The sequence below is a fragment of the Vigna angularis genome, chromosome 3 (assembly GCF_016808095.1).
Source record: "Vigna angularis cultivar LongXiaoDou No.4 chromosome 3, ASM1680809v1, whole genome shotgun sequence".
NCBI classification, from domain to species: domain Eukaryota; kingdom Viridiplantae; phylum Streptophyta; class Magnoliopsida; order Fabales; family Fabaceae; genus Vigna; species Vigna angularis.
In genome coordinates, this window is record NC_068972.1 from 4,946,304 (window position 1) to 4,965,922 (window position 19,619).

A 19,619-nucleotide genomic window follows, 5' to 3' on the forward strand; every position below is an offset into this window, starting at 1 on the left:
ATTGTTGAATTACACATTTACATATATTTAAATCGCTTGAAATTTGATAGACATGACATCAAGATAGTAATAATTTAAGGCTAAAAATGATAAAAAAAAAAAAAGTTACCATATTGCGTTTGGTATCGATTAATCCTATAAGGACTCAAATTTGAAGAAAAAAAAATCTTGAAAAAGGAATCTAGAATCGAGATAAAATTTTGATAATAATAAAATGCAGAAAAAACCAAAAAGAAAATTTGAGGTTGAAACGCAATCCCTTCCGAAAATCCAGAAGCATAGTGACGTTGAAGGGTAGGCTACTTAGAGATGAAGAGCAGTGGTCCCCTTTTCTTTATCAGAAGCCACCAATTACCACTGCTCCTAACTCTATAAACTTTTGCTATATGTATCCTAAACTTTCTCCCATCAAAACTAATATCAATTCGCTGAATTAGAGACCACCCACTTCAAAATTCTTTTCTCCATATTTCTATTTTAGACACTAGTTTGTTAATAATTAGACCAACTAACCTTGAGTGCAACTTTTTGATAACTCCTAACTCAAATTTTGTTCACTACCTGTTGCTGTCCAGAGTGGAGAACTAAAAAAGGAACCCAGCATTAGAGAGAAGTGACATTGAGGGCATGGCCAAATCTAAATAAGTTGATCAATTTCACTAAAATAGTAACGATAGCAAGGGACATCCAATTTCCTAACTAGCAAGGTTTTCATAGATTTCAATGATGCAAGAAAGTCTAACCTCCCATAAATGCACAGGACCCAAATTCCCCTCCCGTGCATAGAGCACCACATAAAATATTTGTTTAATACGAAACCCTATAAAACGTTGGCTGGTCCATGCAGTGCAAGCTGTTGCATTAGAGAGTGATAATGGTTTTACAGCTCGTGATGAGATGTAAAAAGCGGAGGCTGGAAGAAAGGGAGAGAGAGAGAGTGCGTGTTTGTCAGTTACTGTCAGAGAAGCGTGGTGGTAGATTAGAGGTATGACTGAGGTATCACTCTCCTACCTTGTGAAGCATTTGCCTTCTTGTTTAGGTTAGTTGGCACTTGGCAATAACTTTGTCTTTTTCATGGACCTTCCTACGCTCTTTCTCTCTCTCTCTCTCTTCCCTGATTCTCTCTATGTCCACAGAAAACCAAAGTAATTAGTTATCACACTTTCCTATATTCCTTGTATTATGCATTGACAAAACTACCGATTTTTTTTCTCCCTTCTCGTGTTCTTTATCCTTCTCACTTTCTCGCAGAAGAGGAAGTTAAACTCTTTATAAACTATACCAAAGGAGACAACAGATAATAAGAAGCAAAGCATGAATGGTGCTGCATGTGTTGATGCAGAGTGCTGTGAGTTTGTGGAAGTTGATCCTACAGGAAGATATGGAAGAGTACATATACCTTTCCTTTACTCATAAATTTTGTTAGTTCTTTATGTTCTGGTTCTTTGTTCTGATTCCGGGATTTGAATTTCATGTTTTGCAGTACAATGAAATTCTTGGCAAAGGAGCTTCCAAGACAGTGTATGCGTGATATCCTTAGCTCTCGGTTTTCAGCATACCCATCTCAGTTTTCCAAACAAAATCTTTTAACTGCTTGAGATGTTTTCCATTTTGTTGTTTGAGTGAAACAGTTACTGGGTTTCAACAAAATGAGTTGTTTCTCTTCTTTTCTTTTTTAATGAGACCATATTCATTTGTTGCAGCTATAAAGCATTTGATGAGTATGAAGGGATAGAAGTAGCATGGAATCAAGTAAAGCTTTATGACTTTTTGCAGAATCCTGAAGATCTTGAGAGGTTATACAGTGAAATCCATCTTCTCAAGACATTGAAACACAAGAACATCATGAAGTTCTATACTTCGTGGGTTGATACTGACAACAGACAAATCAATTTTGTCACCGAGATGTTTACCTCTGGGACTCTAAGACAGTAAGCCCTCTCCTTATTATCTTCTATGCATGTAAGCGTATATGTGTATATTCGATTGAATGATTTATTCGGGTAGTTCTAGCTTCTGCTTCTTTTTGTTTACAAATGGGTATATGCGTATATGTTTATTATATTCATTGTGTAAGCAGGTACAGACTTAAGCACAGACGGGTTAACATCAGAGCTGTTAAGCATTGGTGTAGGCAGATTTTGGAAGGGCTTCTGTATCTGCACAGCCATAATCCTCCTGTGATCCACAGAGATCTCAAGTGTGATAACATTTTCATCAATGGCAACCAAGGGGAAGTCAAAATCGGTGATCTTGGCCTTGCTGCGATTCTCCGCAAATCTAATGCTGCTCGTTGTGTTGGTGCGTAGAAAAGCAGCATGAAAGCCTTTGATTATGTTCCAAAAGATGAATATGAAAATGTTACTTTCCACTATGATAATTAGTCCTCTATGTCTGCACAGTTCACCAGGTTAAGACTCTATTTTCTTTTCCTTCTTTGTTTTACTCCAGGCACCCCTGAGTTTATGGCTCCGGAAGTGTATGAAGAGGATTACAATGAGTTGGTTGACATATACTCTTTTGGAATGTGCATCTTAGAGATGGTCACTTTTGAATATCCTTATAGTGAATGCAACCATCCTGCTCAAATTTACAAGAAAGTTGTATCTGTATGAAGCAAAAGTCGTTCTTTTATTTAATTTACCTCGACTTTCTGTCTTATATGATTCTTCATCTTTGTCCACTAACTTGTATGCATATTTTACAGGGGAAGAAGCCAGAAGCTCTTTACAAAGTAGTCAATCCAGAGGTAAGACAGTTTGTAGAGAAATGCTTAGCAACTGCGTCCCTCAGACTTTCAGCTAAGGAACTCTTGGAGGATCCTTTTCTGCAAATTGACGATTATGGATTTGACTCAAAAGTAGTGCAGTATCAAAGAGATTGCTATGAAGTAGCCCCATCAATCAGACAGCCTTTGAATGTAACGTATAGCATCAACACCTCAATGAGTGGGTACACTGATAATCTTGGTGGTTATGGGCCCTTCTCTGAATTGGATTATCATCAAAACGATTTCGAAACAAGGGAAATTGGTCTCTTTGATTGTGAAGAGGATGGCAATTTGGCTATGGTTGACACCACAATCAAAAGTGGGAGAAGAGAAGATGATGGCATCTTTTTGAGACTCAGAATTGCAGATAATGAAGGTTAGCATTTCAATTTCTTATTTTCTTTTTGGAATTCTCAGTATTTGATTATTCTATATTCTGTTGTTCTTCTGATAAGCAAATAAACCAAAGTAACAAGACATTACTCTAAACAGGTCGAATTCGAAACATCTACTTCCCATTCGACATTGAGACGGATACTGCATTGAGCGTTGCAAATGAAATGGTAACTGAGCTTGACATAACTGATCAAGATGTAGCAGATTTGGCAAATATGATAGACAATGAAATTGCAACACTGGTTCCCGAGTGGAGAACAGGAGCCAGAATAGAGGAAAATTCAGAATGTTCAGGTGCAGGTGTCTGCCTCAATTGTGCTGCAAACGGTTACTTGTTTGATTATGTATCAAATAATCCATGTGGCAAGAATCTTCAATTTCTTCGTTGTTCTAAAAATGGATGTGCTGCAATTCATGGCCGATTTGAGGAGATAACATACCAAGTTGAAGGGTCTGCAAGTAGTGATACCGAAGGTGCACGGGATGCATCAAGCCATTCCGATGGCATTCATTATACAGATATTTGGGCCCAGAGAGATGAACCAGAGTTATGCCATGAAGAGTTAAAAGACATACACTGTGACCAAACTCACGAGGCATCAAATCCGTTGAACATCAAGGAGGAAGGAAAAGCTGTTAATGTGAATGGAGAAAGTGATCTCAATACCAAAAGGCCTCATTCAAACCCTGCAATAAATTGTTTTATGTTGGATTGTGAAAATGAAATTAGGCAAGAGCTAAGATGGCTCAAAGCAAAGTACCAGATGCAGTTAAGGGAGCTTAGAGATCAACAACTGGGGGTTAAGCCAAAATTTTCTTGCATGTCTCCTGATACGAAAAAAATAAATTGTGGGAAGGATGGAATTCAGAGTTTATCAGCTCAATCCAGATTGAAGATACAAAAGCATAAACCACAATTAAGATCTATAGTTTCCGGGAAGCATTTCCCTCTTGAAGACGAGAAATGCAATAATTATGCTGATCAAATGGTTCAAAATGTTGAGGAGATTAATCAGTCTAACAGTCCTGAGCGAATGCTCACAGCCAAGGATTTCTTTACAGGAGCTTTGTTTCCAAGCTCACTTCAGAGGGCAACCTCCCTTCCCGTTGATGCAATAGATTTCTAGAATCTAGAAACCACCAAAGTTCATAATCATGAGCGGGTACCAATTTAACTACATTAACTGATAGCCTGTTTTCTTAAACTTAGGAAAGAAAATCAGAGCCTGAGACTGATAGGATTTACTCAAAAGACGCTAGCTGTAATTTAGCTTGTGGGCACCCTTTTCCATGATGGTGGTCACTTGACCTAGTATGAAAAATGCCAGATGTAAATCATGCACAGGATAACTCAGTCACATTAATGTAAGTAAAGTTTTCCCTTGAGATGCTGAATTTCAGCTCCATCTCCTACAGGATTACATACCATTGATGATATGAGATGCTGTGTCAGTAAAATCTGTCAGTTTTCTCTATGATATAAGTTTTTATCCGTTTATCATTCCTAACCTTTTCACAAACCTAATGTAATGAGTCATGAGGCAGCTAAATAATGTTCTAAATCAGAAATTATTGTGTGGTTCAAAGCCCCCAAGCTAAGTTTAAAAATAACTAATCAAATTTGACTAAACCATAGACGTGCTGGGTCGAACAATAACTTTTCCAGAAATGGAGGTACCATGGAACCAGATACTTGTACAACTAGAAAACTATCTAATTTGTAGTTCCTTCTTCCTCAGAAATGTAATGAAGTGATGTAAAATATTCATAATTTCTAGTCCTTTATATTACTGAAAAGATTGCACTTTTATTCTCCATTTTGATGAATACTGCCAAAGAGGAATCTGTCTGAGAGAGCACTGTGCGGTGGTTTGGAAGAGCAAAGAAGAAATGGTCCATCATGTAGTGTGATGTTTAATGTTCATCTGGTAAGAACACTTCATCATAACAGCGACGTCACATGGTTTTGCAGCGCCACATCCTAAACTGGCCAAAGGGGTAGATATTTCAAAGGTTCGGATAAAGGTAACTCTGACAAAATACTATTGCCCTGTAAATTTTGCTCCCCAAACAATGATCATATCCGTTAAAGGAATTTTCGAGATTAAGATTTAGGTTTAATAACTTTTTTTTGTCCTAAGGGAATGTTCGAAATTATCACAATTTTTTTTTCTGATGAACTATATATATATATATAGTCCTAAGGGAATGTTCGAAATTATCACAATTTTTTTTCTGATGAAATATATATATATATATATATATATATATATATATATATATATATATATATATATATATATATATATATATATGGAAAATGGCGGACCGTAATCACCATTCCTGTTTTTTTACCTCTTATTTTATAAGATACCGGAATTGTTTATAAAAAAAAATCTGAAAAAAAAAATGAACGCAATTCTCAGATAATAAAAATCAAATATATTAGTATATGGATTACGCTGATTGTACGATTTTTTTTTAAATCATATGAAAGACAACTTTTTTTTTTAACATCATCATGTATTATTTTATCATGTACTATTTTAGTAAATGGAGGACTTTTTCGACCAACATCATCTAAAATATATTATTTTTTAACTAACATTAATCAAGATTTTATTATCCAACATTAGTAAGACAAAACTTTTTATCAATAAATTTTTTTATTCACACCCATTTGATTATTGTTTTTATTAATATAAATAAGAATAACTTTTTAAGTTAATCTTATAATATGAATTATTCTCAAGTTGAGATTGTTTATTTACCAGTGTAAGTTATAACTATTTTCTAATAATGTTTGTTAAGATTTTTTTTACTAATATCAATGAAATTATTTTTTATGGGTGTTTTAGGAAGAGTTTTTCAATTAAAGCTTTTATTGTTTAATTTTTATTTATATTTCTAAGGTTGAAGAAGTATTTTTTGTATTTGTTGACAAAACAATAAAATTAAACTTTATTCGTGTTATCTAAATAAAATATTTGGAAAATAAAAGAAATTTAAATTTAACATATTTGAACTTAAAAAATGTAAATTCTTCCATGTGAAAGTAATATTTTTACCATACTCATTTCTCATCAGCTAAATTGTTTGTATATCAAGGCGTGGGAGACAGAACCAATTTTGTAATTTGGGTAATTTCATGGGTAGACAATACAACAGTATACAAGAATTGCACAGTGTTGAGTGAATGTTTTGGAGGCAAGAAAAAGAAGTTAGTGTTTGTAAGATTTTTGGAGAGGCTTGATTTGATGCAGGTGCAAGAGGGAGACACTTCAGCACACTCTGCTTGTGTTGATGCAAAACCCAAACCCTCCCTCTCTTTCCGACAAATGGGCACTCATTCTCCAATCCGCAATCAAATCCCGAGACCCATTCATCGGAAGATGCATTCACGCTCCCATCATCAAACACGGCCTTTGCCTCGGCGTCTTCTTGATGAACAACCTCCTCAATTTCTACGCCAAAACCGGGTTCTTCTCCGATGCCCACTGCTTGTTCCATGAAATGCCCCTTAAGACTACCTTCTCATGGAACACCATTCTCTCCATGCACGTTAAGGGTGGCCACTTGGACTCTGCACGCCAACTGTTTGATGAAATTCCCCACCCGGATTCCGTGTCTTGGACCACCATGATAGTTGGGTATAACCACTTGGGTCTTTTCAATACCGCTATCAACACGTTTCTCCGCATGGTTTCTTCTGGAATTTCGCCTACCCAATTCACATTTACCAATGTTCTTGCCTCATGTTCTGCAAAGAAGGCCCTGAATGTTGGAAACAAGGTTCATTCCTTTGTTGTTAAACTGGGGCTATCTGGGGTTGTTCCTGTGGCAAATTCACTGCTTAACATGTATGCAAAGTGTGGTGATTCCGTTATGGCAAAGGTTGTTTTTGAGCGGATGAGGCTGAAGGACAAATCAACTTGGAATACTATGATTTCAATGCACATGCAGTTCGGTCGACTTGACCTTGCACTTTCACTCTTTGATCAAATGAGTGATCCCGATATTGTCTCTTGGAATTCCATCATCACAGGGTACTGTCATCAGGGTCGTGACATCAAAGCCCTGGAAATGTTTTCTTCTATGCTTAAGAGTTCATCTCTGAATCCGGATAAGTTCACTTTAGCAAGTGTTCTGTCAGCTTGTGCAAATCCCCAAAGCCTGAAACTTGGGAAACAAATTCATGCACATATTGTAAGAGTCGATATTGACACTGCCGGGGCAGTGGGGAATGCTCTGATTTCAATGTATGCAAAGTCGGGTGCTGTTGGAATTGCTCGAAGGATTGTACAGCTAACTGGAACTTCGAGTCTTAATGTTATAGCATTCACATCACTGTTGGATGGCTATGTCAAAATTGGGGATATAAACCCTGCAAGAGAGATATTTGATTCACTGAAGTGTCCTGATGTAGTTGCATGGACTGCCATGATTGTTGGTTATGCACAAAATGACTTAATTAGTAATGCTTTGGCTCTCTTTAGGTTGATGATTAGAGAAGGTCCAAAGCCAAACAGTTATACTTTGGCAGCAATGTTAAGTATCTTCTCAAGCTTGGCTTCTCTGGATCACGGTAAGCAGCTTCATGCAGTTGCTATGAGATTGGAAGAAGCATCATCAATTTCTGTGGGCAATGCTTTAATTACCATGTACTCAAGATCTGGTAGCATCAAAGATGCTAGGAAAGTATTCAATCAGATCTGCTCCTACAGGGATACATTGACTTGGACTTCCATGATTTTGGCTCTAGCTCAACATGGACTTGGAAATGTGGCCATAGAACTGTTTGAAAAGATGTTGAAAATTAACCTAAAGCCCGATCATATTACTTATGTTAGTGTGTTGTCTGCTTGCACGCATGTGGGACTGGTAGAACAGGGTAAACGTTACTTTAATTTGATGAAAAATGTTCATAACATTGAACCCACCTCTAGCCACTACGCATGCATGATTGACCTTCTTGGGCGTGCTGGATTGCTTGAAGAAGCATATAATTTTATTACAAATATGCCCATCGAACCAGATGTGGTAGCTTGGGGTTCACTTTTGTCTTCTTGTAGGGTTTATAGAAATGTTGATTTGGCTACAGTAGCAGCTGAAAAGTTGTTTTTTATTGATCCCAATAATAGTGGGGCTTACTCAGCACTTGCTAATACACTTTCAGCCTGTGGTAAATGGGAGGATGCTGCTAAGGTTAGGAAGTCAATGAAGGACAGAGCAGTAAAGAAAGAACAAGGATTCAGTTGGGTTCAAATCCAGAACAAAGTCCACACATTTGGGGTTGACGATGCACTTCACCCCCAAAGAGATGCAATCTACCGTATGATTTCAAAAATATGGAATGAGATCAAGAAAATGGGCTTTATTCCTGACACCAATTCTGTGTTGCATGACCTGGAGCAAGAAGTGAAAGAACAGATCCTTAGACATCACAGTGAAAAACTTGCCATTGCGTTTGCATTAATAAATACTCCAGAACATTCTACACTGAGGATCATGAAGAACCTTAGAGTTTGTAATGACTGCCATTCCGCCATTAAATACATCTCTAAGCTTGTGAAAAGAGAAATTATAGTTAGAGATGCAACCCGATTTCATCATTTCAACGATGGTTCTTGCTCTTGTCAGGATTACTGGTAGAAGAAACAGTTACATTTGGTGTAGACTACAATTTGACCAACAGTTTACTAGCACATTCATCTGAAAGGATAAATTTCCCATTACTTTCTATCCACATGTTTGGATCTTGGTCTGCACCCACTTGATGTAGGACTGGCCAGAAGTCACAATACATACGTTCTGCGTTTTCTATAGTTTTGACGACAAAAGAATATTTATGACTGAGACAATCAAGATTGCAGAAGAAGTCTCATTAACAAAGTGGATTCAGTGACCCTCATATTTGTCTTTAAGGGTTCTAACTTCTAGGTGTACGTAAAATATGTAACTCATTTATTCATGACGTTTTAGTCTGGAAGTGATACGTTATTCTGCTTCACTTTACTTTCAAATTATTTTTCCAATTTAACTTTTAACTTTCTAGTAGTATTAATTGATATCTTATGCCAGAAATGGTGCTATATTTACATGATTGGCCATACGGCCACATAGAGGTATGATCGGGTAAGATCACCCAAAAGAGGGGACCGATATCTAAATAGATTGTAGTCAACATCACAATGCGTCATCCAACTAAGATAAGGGAACATGCTAGTTAATCAATCGCACGATCATGAAGAAGGGATTTCGGACAAATGGCCTCCAACAAGAAGAACTCCTAAACATCGTTTCTAATCAAGATTATTGGTAAGAATTACTTAGTAAGTAATGGGTTACAATTGGATCGTGAGTAGGATTTCTTTAATCACAAACTCATCTCAAAACATATAAATAAATATGAAAGATAAGAAGGTAAATGATTACATTTATTATGAGTTTAAGATTTTACTATGATTCCCGGTCGAATTAATCACTGACTTTAGTCGGAGTGTCTTTGACAATGACGTGGAAGCTGAAAAAAATTTAAACTAAAAACATTTAGAACTACCTTAACTAACTTGGAATAAAGTGTGAAGGATTGTTTTGTAGAGATCTTCGACCTTACCTCCGAAATAATAATATATTTATTATGATAATTTAAATTTATAAAAATTCAATTATTATTTAAAAATTATATAAATAAAAGAATTTATATAAATCAATTGATAAAAATTAAAAATATTATAATAAGAATATAAAATAGATATCAATTTATTTCAAATTAATTAAACATTTTATTAATATTTTTGTATAAATAAAAATGGGAAATGGATGTTGTTAATAAAACGAAAAGAAAAAAACTTAAAACTCACTTCTTTCACTGTCTGAATTCACATGTACATATTTTCCCTACTAATGAAATAACAACACTCAAATAAAGGTCTTACAGTAAAAACTATCTGGGGTTTCCAAGGTTGATCGGCCTAAAATCGAACCCTGCCATGAGGTGGATAAGGCCATCAATTTGGACATCTCATAAAAATCCTAATAACATTCAGGTAATGATTCAAAAATACAAACATTATATAGTATATATCAGGTCAGAGACATAACAGAAGTTCTAGTTTGAGTTTCTGGGTTTCTAATTTGAGTTTCTGGATATTAAACTGACAAAGATTCCGTATAATGAACTATTCATTATATGAAAATTTAATTAAAATAAAAATAGGGCTAAGAAATGCTTCTTCTTTTTTCTGTATTTCCTTTATTGTTATGATTATAGATATTTTAACAATAGTACGGTATGTATAAATAATATAAATAGAAGGATCATGTACATAAACCTTTTCCAAGTCTGTAAAACAACTTATGTAGTTATGTATTACTGCAATTGTCACATAACCTAGCATATTCGTTACTTGCACTGTCTAAAAACAAAAAAGTTGTCTTCATTATCTACATGTGCATATAGAATATTTTTAATTTTCTTAAAATCGTAAATAAGATTATTTAATCTTTTAAAGACAATTTTAAATAAAAAAGTCAATCTTGTAGTGTAACTCAAATAAAATTTTATTATAAAATATTATTATTATTATTCTTTCAAGAAAATAAAATCAAATTAGTTATACTGCAAAATATAAGGTTATATAAAATTAACCTCTTTACATATAATTTTAATACAATGAATCCAAAAGTTTCTCTTACACTCTCTTTGTTTGGATAGAAATAACTATTCAGAGAAATTGGAGAAGACAAATTTGTAATTTTATTTGTTTTCGCGTAAATTAATTTGGAAGGAACAATGGGTGATGATTTGCAGGATGTACTGTTTTCTTTATCTGCATTGATAGCATGAAATTTGAGAATAGTTATTAGTAAAAAACTGTGTTTACACTTCAAGGTGCATGGTGTCGTCAAAATGAGGTGGAGTCTGAGATTACAAAATCAAAGGTTGGAGATTCACAATGAAGATGGAAGTCCATGATGAAAATGAAGGAATTTGGTTAAAGAGTAACCGATTCCGGAGTGAGATGTAATCAATTTCACCAAATATTTATAAGAATTCGTAATCAGTTACGTGTTTGAAATAATCCATTCAACATGCGAGAGTAATCCACGTCTCCTTAATTGATTATATGATAATTTTTTAAATTCATTCTAAGTCTTTATCTTTTAAATAGAATTTTATTTTATTTTTGAATTAATTTTAACTTTTTTACTATTTATAATATTTTTTTAACAATAAATATCATTTTATATTATTTTTATCACTAAATTTTTTTTGATAATATTTAATTTCTATCACTTAAAACATATTTTTTATCTATCATAATATCAAATATTATACAAAATTTTACTAACTTGACTTTTAAATCTATTCTCAATTACTTCCAAATCTAATAAAAAAAATACAGAATTTATTTTTAAATTCATCCCATCTTTCTCAAATTCCTTTCCTCTTTTAAACACATATTTACATAACTCCGTATTTATTTTAGGATTCAACAAGTGTGTTTGGAACGTGAAGAGAAAAATAACGTAGTTTGTTTGAGGGAGGAGGTTTGTGTAGTATTTAAAAAAAAATTGAGCGTTGTGTGATTTAAAAATTCCGAGAAGATGTCAGAAAAGGGTGTTTGATTTTATTGGATCTGTTGAAGTAAGAAAGTTCACAAAGTACAATATTTTTCATACATAGTTCTACCGTAGCATTGCATAGTAGAAGGATAGATAGGAATAGACAATATTATGTATGTAGATAAAACATTTTCATATCAGAAATTTACTAATAAATATATAATTGTCATCCTTAAAATATTAAACAATGATTCATCACACCATTTCAATGAATTAATGTAATCATAGGTAAATAAAATTATATGCGTGCATTTAGTTATTCATTAATTATGACAAGTAAATAGTTGACTCAGTCAAACATGAACTTGTTGCGATGCCCTTGATAAAGCTATGTAGCCATTGATACAGCCAAGGAGAATTTGATGACTATGACGGGATAGAAGTAGTCTGGAATCAAACAAAGCTTTATGGCATTTCTGCAGAATCCTAAAGATGTGAAATTCATCTTCCTAGGGCACTTCACTGTGATAACATTTTCACCAATGGCAACCAATGGAAAGTTGAAGTTGGTGATCTTCGCCCTCTTGCGATTATATAAAAATTTTCATTTGCTCCTTTTTGTTTATGAAAAATTAAATCTACAAGTTATTTTTTATCTTTTGGATTATGCAATTAATATTTTTTTTAACTTCTGAATTGTATAATTTAGAAGTTATTTTTTAGATGATAAAGAAATTTTAAGATTATACAATTTATTTATTTTTATATAAAAATTAATTTCGTTTTGGACAACGTGTCTTCTTGATTGCACGATCTAAAACTCTTGTTTTTAATCCACTCATGGCAAAGTGGTGGAAACTATGGGGGTCTAGAAAGAAATGGCCTACAATAAGCCCAAAATAATCGTGCAATTTGTTTGGGCCTGACATTCTTTTTGCTCAAATCCATCCAAGTTTTTCTGTGGACTGAAACCACCCTCGGAGAAGATCGGCGCGGTGCTGCCGTTGTTGCTTCACTCTCAATGGAGCTATCTGCTCCTCCCTCTTTTCCAGCATTTCCTTCTTACCCACTTCTAAATTCAAGGGTTAGGGTTTTCAACGCAATACCCAACCCCACGCCCTCACCTTTCCAAGCTTCAATCTTTTCACTCAATCCACGCAAACTCACTCCAATGGATCTTCCCAGAAACGTCTCTTCCGCTGCCGTGGTGGGAGACAATGATTCGGCGACGACGACGTTGCCTATCGACTCAGGTCAATGCAACCCTCCGTTTCTAATCTTCACTTTTTGAGATTTTGGTTTCTCCAATGCTTTTTTCGATCACTTTTAGGTGCTAGAATCGGAGAGGTTAAAAGGGTCACTAAGGAGACCAATGTATCAGTCAAAATAAACTTGGATGGTTCCGGGGTTGCTGATAGTAGTAGCGGAATTCCCTTCCTCGATCATATGCTCGATGTCAGTAATTTCAACTCAATTTTAGTGCATTCTTTTTAAGTATGGTTTATGTTTTTGTTCATTTCTTTTTTCCTTTCTCCTTCATTTACATTTTAAATCTCATTGTTGTCATCTGCCTTGGTGTTTTTTGAGATTTCAATCCGTATTCATATTCATGTATGATGCAGACAATAAATGTCATGGGAGCCAAAAAAATATTAAATAATTAAATGAAGTATTGTATACTTGACATTTACTTAGTAAAAGACATCTAAAATGAAAATACATATTATTTCATCAAAGTTCGTGCTATAACAGATTAACCGGTGCGGTAATGTGGAATGAAAGAGATGAAAAGCTATAAGAGTTAAACTATTTGATGAGGAGTCTTTTGTCTGTTTTGTGTCTTGAAAAGTAAACTGTAAAGGCTACTGACGATGTAAAACATTCAATGGAGATAATAATTTTGGAAACTAAACTTGGCTGCGTTTTTTCAGCAACTTGCATCACATGGGCTGTTTGATGTACACGTAAAGGCTACTGGTGACATACATATTGATGATCATCACACAAATGAAGATGTCGCACTTGCTATTGGAACAGTATGCAAAGCATTACACGAGCTAATTCTTTCTTTCCTTTATGGTTTTCTATATTATATTTGTTCCTTCAAACTAAAGCATGCTTTATTATCTTGCACTGAAGATTGGCTCGCAATTTTTATCTTTATATACTTTTACCTGTTTCTTTCTATGCACAATGATATCTAAGTATCTGTTGATCATTTTAACAATTATAATGCCGATTCTAATTTTATAGCAACAGGGATTTGTAATTACACTAGTCTGTCTTTAATAATTTTTCATTTATCTATCATGTTAAAACTAAGAGGTTTCTGTTACTACATCTTCAGGCTTTGCTGCAGGCTCTTGGTGACAGGAAGGGTATTAACCGGTTTGGTAACTTCTCTGCTCCACTTGATGAGGCATTAATACACGTCTCGCTGGTAATTTGCATACAATCTGTAGAAATAGTAATTTGTTGGTAAATGTTAGCATATGTGTTGCGGGAAAGTGTGATTTGTCATTGCCTATAAACACGGTAAATTGATAAACACACTTCAAAATGTGTTAGGACTTCTTCTATGTGTAACCTTAATTTTACGCTGTCATATTTGTTATGTGCATAAATAAATTCAAATTACTCTTAAAGTTTAGTTGCTTCGGACGACACCGCATACATGAGCTTGTTTTGAGGCTCGATCATGATCAGCTCTGGTAGTACTTACACAATGCTTCTGAATTAAAATTAGGAAGTTCTTCTTTCCAATTTGATCACTATTACAAGCTTACTTTTTGACTATACATTTGTTATTTGCATAACTACTTTTGAGCATCACATCATTTGTCAGTTAGAATGGTTGTAAACGTTTAGCTTAAATAGGAGGAGGAGTAGAAGGAATTAACATCTAACTTTGTTTTCTCTCTTATTCTTCCATCATGGATTCCTTGCACCCTTTTCCAGGATTTGTCTGGCCGACCATATCTAGGATATAATTTGGACATACCCACTCAGAGGGTTGGGACATACGATACTCAGGTAGTATAACTGTTCAAAGTTAGAATTCTACTTATCAAGCTTCTGATGTTTCCAAATATTTTTTTTATGTGAACCATCTACCGTGCTTCTTGTTCCTTTTGTCTTTACCTTTAGTATTATTATATACTAATGAATTCAACTGGATATTCTCGTTTTTAGTTGGTGGAACACTTCTTCCAATCATTGGTGAACACGTCTGGTATGACACTTCACATTCGCCAGGTATTAATACATAGAGCTTAGGTCATCATCAGTTATAGTCATTCAATTTGTAAATATATTTGTGTGTATCGTTACGAATTAAACATACTGGATGTTGTAGATGTTTGACCTGGAATCTTGGGTATGTCTCAGACACATAGGCTAAAAAAATTAGATGTTGTTTCTATATTCTTCATGCATTAACAGATTGACTACATAATCTCACTTGGTGCCTATACTTCTTTTTTTCTAGTTAATATTTTTTATCCCAATTTTGAAAACCTCGTAACAGAATTTATATGCATTCGTCTGAGCACAGCTTGCTGGAAAAAATTCCCATCATATTATTGAGGCAACCTTTAAAGCTTTTGCTAGGGCTCTTCGACAAGCAACAGAGTATGATACACGTCGCCTTGGAACTGTACCAAGGTATGGTGCCTTTCTATTTTGTGCTGAGACGAAGAGAATTAGTTTTCATTCCATATACTATTTTTTTTTATAACAAAGATGATCTCATAGCTGTATACGATGAACCAGTTTTATGCTTTGTCTTCAAATTATAATAATTTTTGTTTTTCATGCTTTGGATTTACATCTGCAATATGTCTTTGAAAACTCTGAATTTCCATGAATGCGGTTATCTTCTTGTCATGTAAAAAACTAATACTATCCCTTGCTTTTCTGTGCGCAGCTCTAAGGGGGTTCTGTCTCGTAGCTGATATCTTCTATTGGACCTTCATATATTTTTTTGGTATATCATAATTGTTGTGTGATGATAAATGCTTGTTGTACGTATATTTATTTTAGAAATAAAACTATTTTGGTAGTGTTATTTGGCGTACATTTTAAAATAAATAATGGGGAAGTAAACTTCCAGAGTAGTTAAATTAGTTTAACTTTGATTTTAAAACAATTCTTTTTAGTAAAATAAGGCTCTTTAGTAAAAGAATTTATTTTATTAGTTTTTAACTTTGTTTAAATAATGTTTTTTCTAACATTTGAAGCTATAAAACCTTGTAGCTTATTTCTTTTATCATACCTATTTTATTAAAATTTCTTTCATCCTTAAGTTGACCAGCTCCACGTTTTTTCACTTGTCGCTCCCGTTGATTTTGTTTATATTGTATCAAATTATAATCTAAACATCTAATTTTGTTAATGTATAAAATGAGGATAAAATTTAAAAATATTATGTTAATTTTAATATTATAAGGTATTTAAAGAATTAAAGCATTCAATAATGTAAACAAGTATATGATCAATTTTCAAGAAATTCAGTTAATTTTATTAAACGTTTTAAATCCAAATACCTTAACGGATTTTAGATCAACTTTGCACAATATAGCATTGTTTCCGCTCAATTTTAAAAAATGAAAATAATAAGTTAAAACATAAGATTATTGCAAGAAAATATGTACTAGAGGAAAATAAAAAGCTTACTGCTAAAAAAAATGTATGCTGCGCCAGAGCCAAGTTATTGAGCATGTCTATGTCATATTATTTTGTGGCAATGGGATGAAAAACACTTGCAAGATAATTATGGAAATTAATGTTATCTTAATGCAAATATTATTTACTGACATAAATATGGAAATAAAACAAGATAAAAAGATATCTTGAGCTCGTAACACATGTACTTAGATAAAGAATACGTTATAACACATCAAGTGACTAAATTTTTCCAGTCTTTTCTAGTTTTGGACTCGGGAGAGAGATGGGGAGGGGAGGATAATCATCAACCAAAACAAGCAATCAAAATTCAGATGAAGAAAAAAAAAGTTAGATAAATTTTTTGGAACTAAATTAATTTGATTGAAGAATAATTTTGCTTAACTACATGCCATGTAGCACTCAGGGTGTTATTTCTATAACACTTTTTCTACAAAAATTCTTCAGCTGTATTTAGGTAATCTAATATTTCATACTTAACTTCCTGCGACAGTGGAGCTGATGGCCCTGCCTTCGAGTAAAAGTTTGCCAAAGATCTTATTACTTTCTCCAAAATAACATATGATTCCTGCAAGACATCCAAAAAATGATCATAAAAGGATAATCTGCAACAAAATTTCCACATATTAGTAGTAAAGGCGTTGAATTTTCATCGCATAAAGAGTTTCAAGTAGAAATTCATACTTCTTGCACAACAGTCTGATTTCCCCTCCAACTGCCCAAATATTCCCTAATTGACTCCTTTGCGGAATCAGCAGTCCTTCTAAATTTGGCAATGTCATCACTGGTTTCATTTAAAGATTCACGCAGTGTTTTCACTACTTCTCTTGCTGACTTTAAGTAAGCCTTAGGCAACACCTTTCCAGACTTTGTTTTCTCGTTAGGATCAAATAATGATTTAATAGCCCCAATAACCCCTTTATCTTCTTCCTCTTTGTTACCAGAATTCTCGTCAGCCCATACCACTGATGGTGACAAACCACAAGCCAAGGTAGCCAAGGTAGCCAATGAAGGGCCAACACTGACTAAAAGATGTCTGCGACTTGATGAAGCTTCCAGATGAGGCAATGCAATATTAGACCTGGATTGCAGTTTATCTGTTATGTTGCAGAAGTTGTCAATAAATGAAGGACCTACTGTACTCAGGATATCATGTTGTTCCTCACAGATTATGTATAATATTCTTACTGATTGTACTTTCTTTTTCCTTCATCAGAATAAGTCATTATTTCTATAGAATCAATCAGAAAATAGCAATCCAAAGAATTATGTCCTTTAGCATGACAAATAGTGACATGGGAAAAACAGCAAACATAAAAAATACTAAGCTATGATTGGAAACATGTGGAACCAGAACAAATCACGTCAAAATGGTTATATGATACAAAAGCTACAACTAGTAGCTTTCATCCAAAAGTAAGAAACCACATAAGGTGTCGCCAACATGCCCTAAAAAGGCATTTTGAAATTTTAGGACATACCTTCGCTAGCAAATCTTTTGATCCCTTCAACCGTCTTGGAATTTGTGATGGAACACGTTTTTGTTGCAAGGATAATTGCCATCCTCCTTTTGCAAATTTCCACAATACAGAGCTACATTCACTAAATACACAAGGTAGCAATAATTTCACCATCAATCCACCCAGTTAATCATAAATTTTGTCTAGCATGGATGGCCTGTTCTTCATTGAACTGACACTTGTACTTGTACACACGATCACACAAACACACACCAATATATAACTAAATGCCCGCCGCCAGCTCCGGCTGCTTCTGCCTCCCCGACCACCAACCCAGCGCCGCCAAGGGCAAAAATTCCGATTACAAATAAAATAAAATAAAAGCTGCAATGTGCTGTATAAATTCAAGAAGCATACACTGGAAACTAGCAAGCAAAGTCCGAGTACAACAATGAACGGTTCAAAATATGGGTACATAAATCACAATAGAATTCCAAAAGTTTAAAGCGCATTGTAGAACTTAGGACTGAATTCTGGGAGTAAAACTTTTAAAGAAATAACTAAACACAACAGAGAACATAATAGCATTTGGAATAACAAAATGAAAAAATGTTTTGGTTTTCGTACCTGGGCTTTGCAGCAACCACAAACTCTCCAGAATCCCGCGACACAATTTCCTCTCCACAAACACAGCCTTATCCAAAAGGGGATAAGGTTAAAACCTCCCATTACACAATTCTTTATATTTCATAATCATTTTACCTGGTTCTTTATTTTTTGTTATTCATCAAAAGCTTATTTAAACACTAATCAAAAAAGTTTATTCCATTCTTTTTTAATTAATATCTTTTAATGAAAAAATATTTTTATTCGTTGAATACCTTTCATTAGACAATTTTTTAATAAAATGCATTTTTATTCTCTGAAAAAAGTCACCAACATAAGTAGTAGTACTGATCTAAAGTTACTCTATCCAACCAGCTTTTTTTTTCTTCTTTGGTGTGAGTATTGACTGGGATTAGATAAGTCTTCAAATGGGATGGTTGAACCAGTTGTTCTTTTGGATGTTAAGAATCCTTTTTTGAGATATTGGCACAAATTATTTTTGTCATAAAAAGGAAGAAAGTTCTCTATATTAGACGGACATGACTAACCATTTCTATTTTGGTAATTTTGAGGACGGGTGTGTGTACCTAGGAAATTTTGGAATGTTCCATGGAATGTTGGAATTTCGTTGACTCTCCATTTAGGACGAAGGTTGTAATGTTTTTGTTCGTGTAATTTATCTTTAAGGCTTTATTCACTTCGGAGAGATTGATTGAATGAATTTGAGAGAATTTAAAGGTAAATTTTTTTTATTTACTTGAGTGGATTTTAGATGTAAGTGAGAGTGGATTTGGAAGTAAAGTTTGTGAGAATTAATATAGAATTTGATTGATGTGACATTAAAAAAAATTACTTTCAAATTCACTTTCATTTACCTCCAAAATTCACTCAAATAAACAACAAAAAGTTTACTTTCAAATCCTCTCAAATTCATTCAATTACTCTCCTCAAAATCTATTCAAGAGAAGAAGGGCTAAGTGACATAAACATTCACAAGCTTTCCTGATTGGTTGACCTGTTATGATCTCTTCCTGCATCAAGTGAATCAATAATGACTTTCATGAGAATTTTGCTGAGGTGGCGACCAGTGTTATACCCGAAAGTCACGTGAGTCTTTCTCCTTGTGGTTTTCTTAG

At 34.0% G+C, this 19,619-nt stretch overlaps 4 protein-coding genes across 4 annotated transcripts; 3 read left to right on the forward strand and 1 right to left on the reverse strand.

Moving 5' to 3' along the window:
• The first annotated feature begins 1,076 nt into the window (after positions 1-1,076).
• Positions 1,077-4,641, forward strand: LOC108326187 (probable serine/threonine-protein kinase WNK9). The gene is made up of 7 exons (XM_052874345.1): positions 1,077-1,389; positions 1,484-1,521; positions 1,704-1,931; positions 2,081-2,301; positions 2,452-2,609; positions 2,708-3,146; positions 3,263-4,641. The coding sequence occupies exons 1-7, from the start codon at positions 1,315-1,317 to the stop codon at positions 4,291-4,293; spliced, it is 2,190 nt and encodes a 729-aa protein (XP_052730305.1). The 5' UTR covers positions 1,077-1,314; the 3' UTR covers positions 4,294-4,641.
• A 1,468-nt stretch (positions 4,642-6,109) lies between these two features.
• Positions 6,110-9,213, forward strand: LOC108324237 (pentatricopeptide repeat-containing protein At2g22070). Its single transcript, XM_017557114.2, has one exon. It carries the CDS (start codon positions 6,470-6,472, stop codon positions 8,816-8,818), a length of 2,349 nt encoding a protein of 782 aa, XP_017412603.1. The 5' UTR covers positions 6,110-6,469; the 3' UTR covers positions 8,819-9,213.
• Positions 9,214-12,655: 3,442 nt separating this feature from the next.
• LOC108325258 (imidazoleglycerol-phosphate dehydratase, chloroplastic) lies at positions 12,656-15,800 on the forward strand. Its single transcript, XM_017558300.2, has 8 exons — positions 12,656-12,987; positions 13,065-13,189; positions 13,666-13,770; positions 14,082-14,174; positions 14,693-14,767; positions 14,927-14,989; positions 15,288-15,397; positions 15,660-15,800. Exons 1-8 carry the CDS (start codon positions 12,756-12,758, stop codon positions 15,685-15,687), a joined length of 831 nt encoding a protein of 276 aa, XP_017413789.1. The 5' UTR covers positions 12,656-12,755; the 3' UTR covers positions 15,688-15,800.
• A 784-nt stretch (positions 15,801-16,584) lies between these two features.
• On the reverse strand, positions 16,585-18,661 carry LOC108325405 (photosystem II D1 precursor processing protein PSB27-H2, chloroplastic). The gene is made up of 4 exons (XM_017558473.2): positions 18,505-18,661; positions 17,899-18,019; positions 17,102-17,514; positions 16,585-16,985 (listed from the first exon to the last, which is right to left on the reverse strand). Exons 2-4 carry the CDS (start codon positions 17,978-17,980, stop codon positions 16,848-16,850), a joined length of 633 nt encoding a protein of 210 aa, XP_017413962.1. The 5' UTR covers positions 17,981-18,019; positions 18,505-18,661; the 3' UTR covers positions 16,585-16,847.
• Between the last annotated feature and the right edge of the window lie 958 nt (positions 18,662-19,619).

Coding starts and splice junctions, on each gene's coding strand:
- LOC108325405 (XM_017558473.2), bottom strand. CDS start 17,980: ATGGCAATTATCCTTGCAACAAAAACGTGTTCCATCACAAATTCCAAG. Junction 17,515..17,898: donor CAAAAGATTTGCTAGCGAAG/GTATGTCCTAAA, acceptor GCAACATAACAG/ATAAACTGCAATCCAGGTCT. Junction 16,986..17,101: donor ATCAGACTGTTGTGCAAGAA/GTATGAATTTCT, acceptor GATGTCTTGCAG/GAATCATATGTTATTTTGGA.
- LOC108325258 (XM_017558300.2), top strand. CDS start 12,756: ATGGAGCTATCTGCTCCTCCCTCTTTTCCAGCATTTCCTTCTTACCCA. Junction 12,988..13,064: donor GACGTTGCCTATCGACTCAG/GTCAATGCAACC, acceptor GATCACTTTTAG/GTGCTAGAATCGGAGAGGTT. Junction 13,771..14,081: donor TCGCACTTGCTATTGGAACA/GTATGCAAAGCA, acceptor CTACATCTTCAG/GCTTTGCTGCAGGCTCTTGG.
- LOC108326187 (XM_052874345.1), top strand. CDS start 1,315: ATGAATGGTGCTGCATGTGTTGATGCAGAGTGCTGTGAGTTTGTGGAA. Junction 1,390..1,483: donor CTACAGGAAGATATGGAAGA/GTACATATACCT, acceptor CATGTTTTGCAG/TACAATGAAATTCTTGGCAA. Junction 3,147..3,262: donor CAGAATTGCAGATAATGAAG/GTTAGCATTTCA, acceptor TACTCTAAACAG/GTCGAATTCGAAACATCTAC.
- LOC108324237 (XM_017557114.2), top strand. CDS start 6,470: ATGCAAAACCCAAACCCTCCCTCTCTTTCCGACAAATGGGCACTCATT.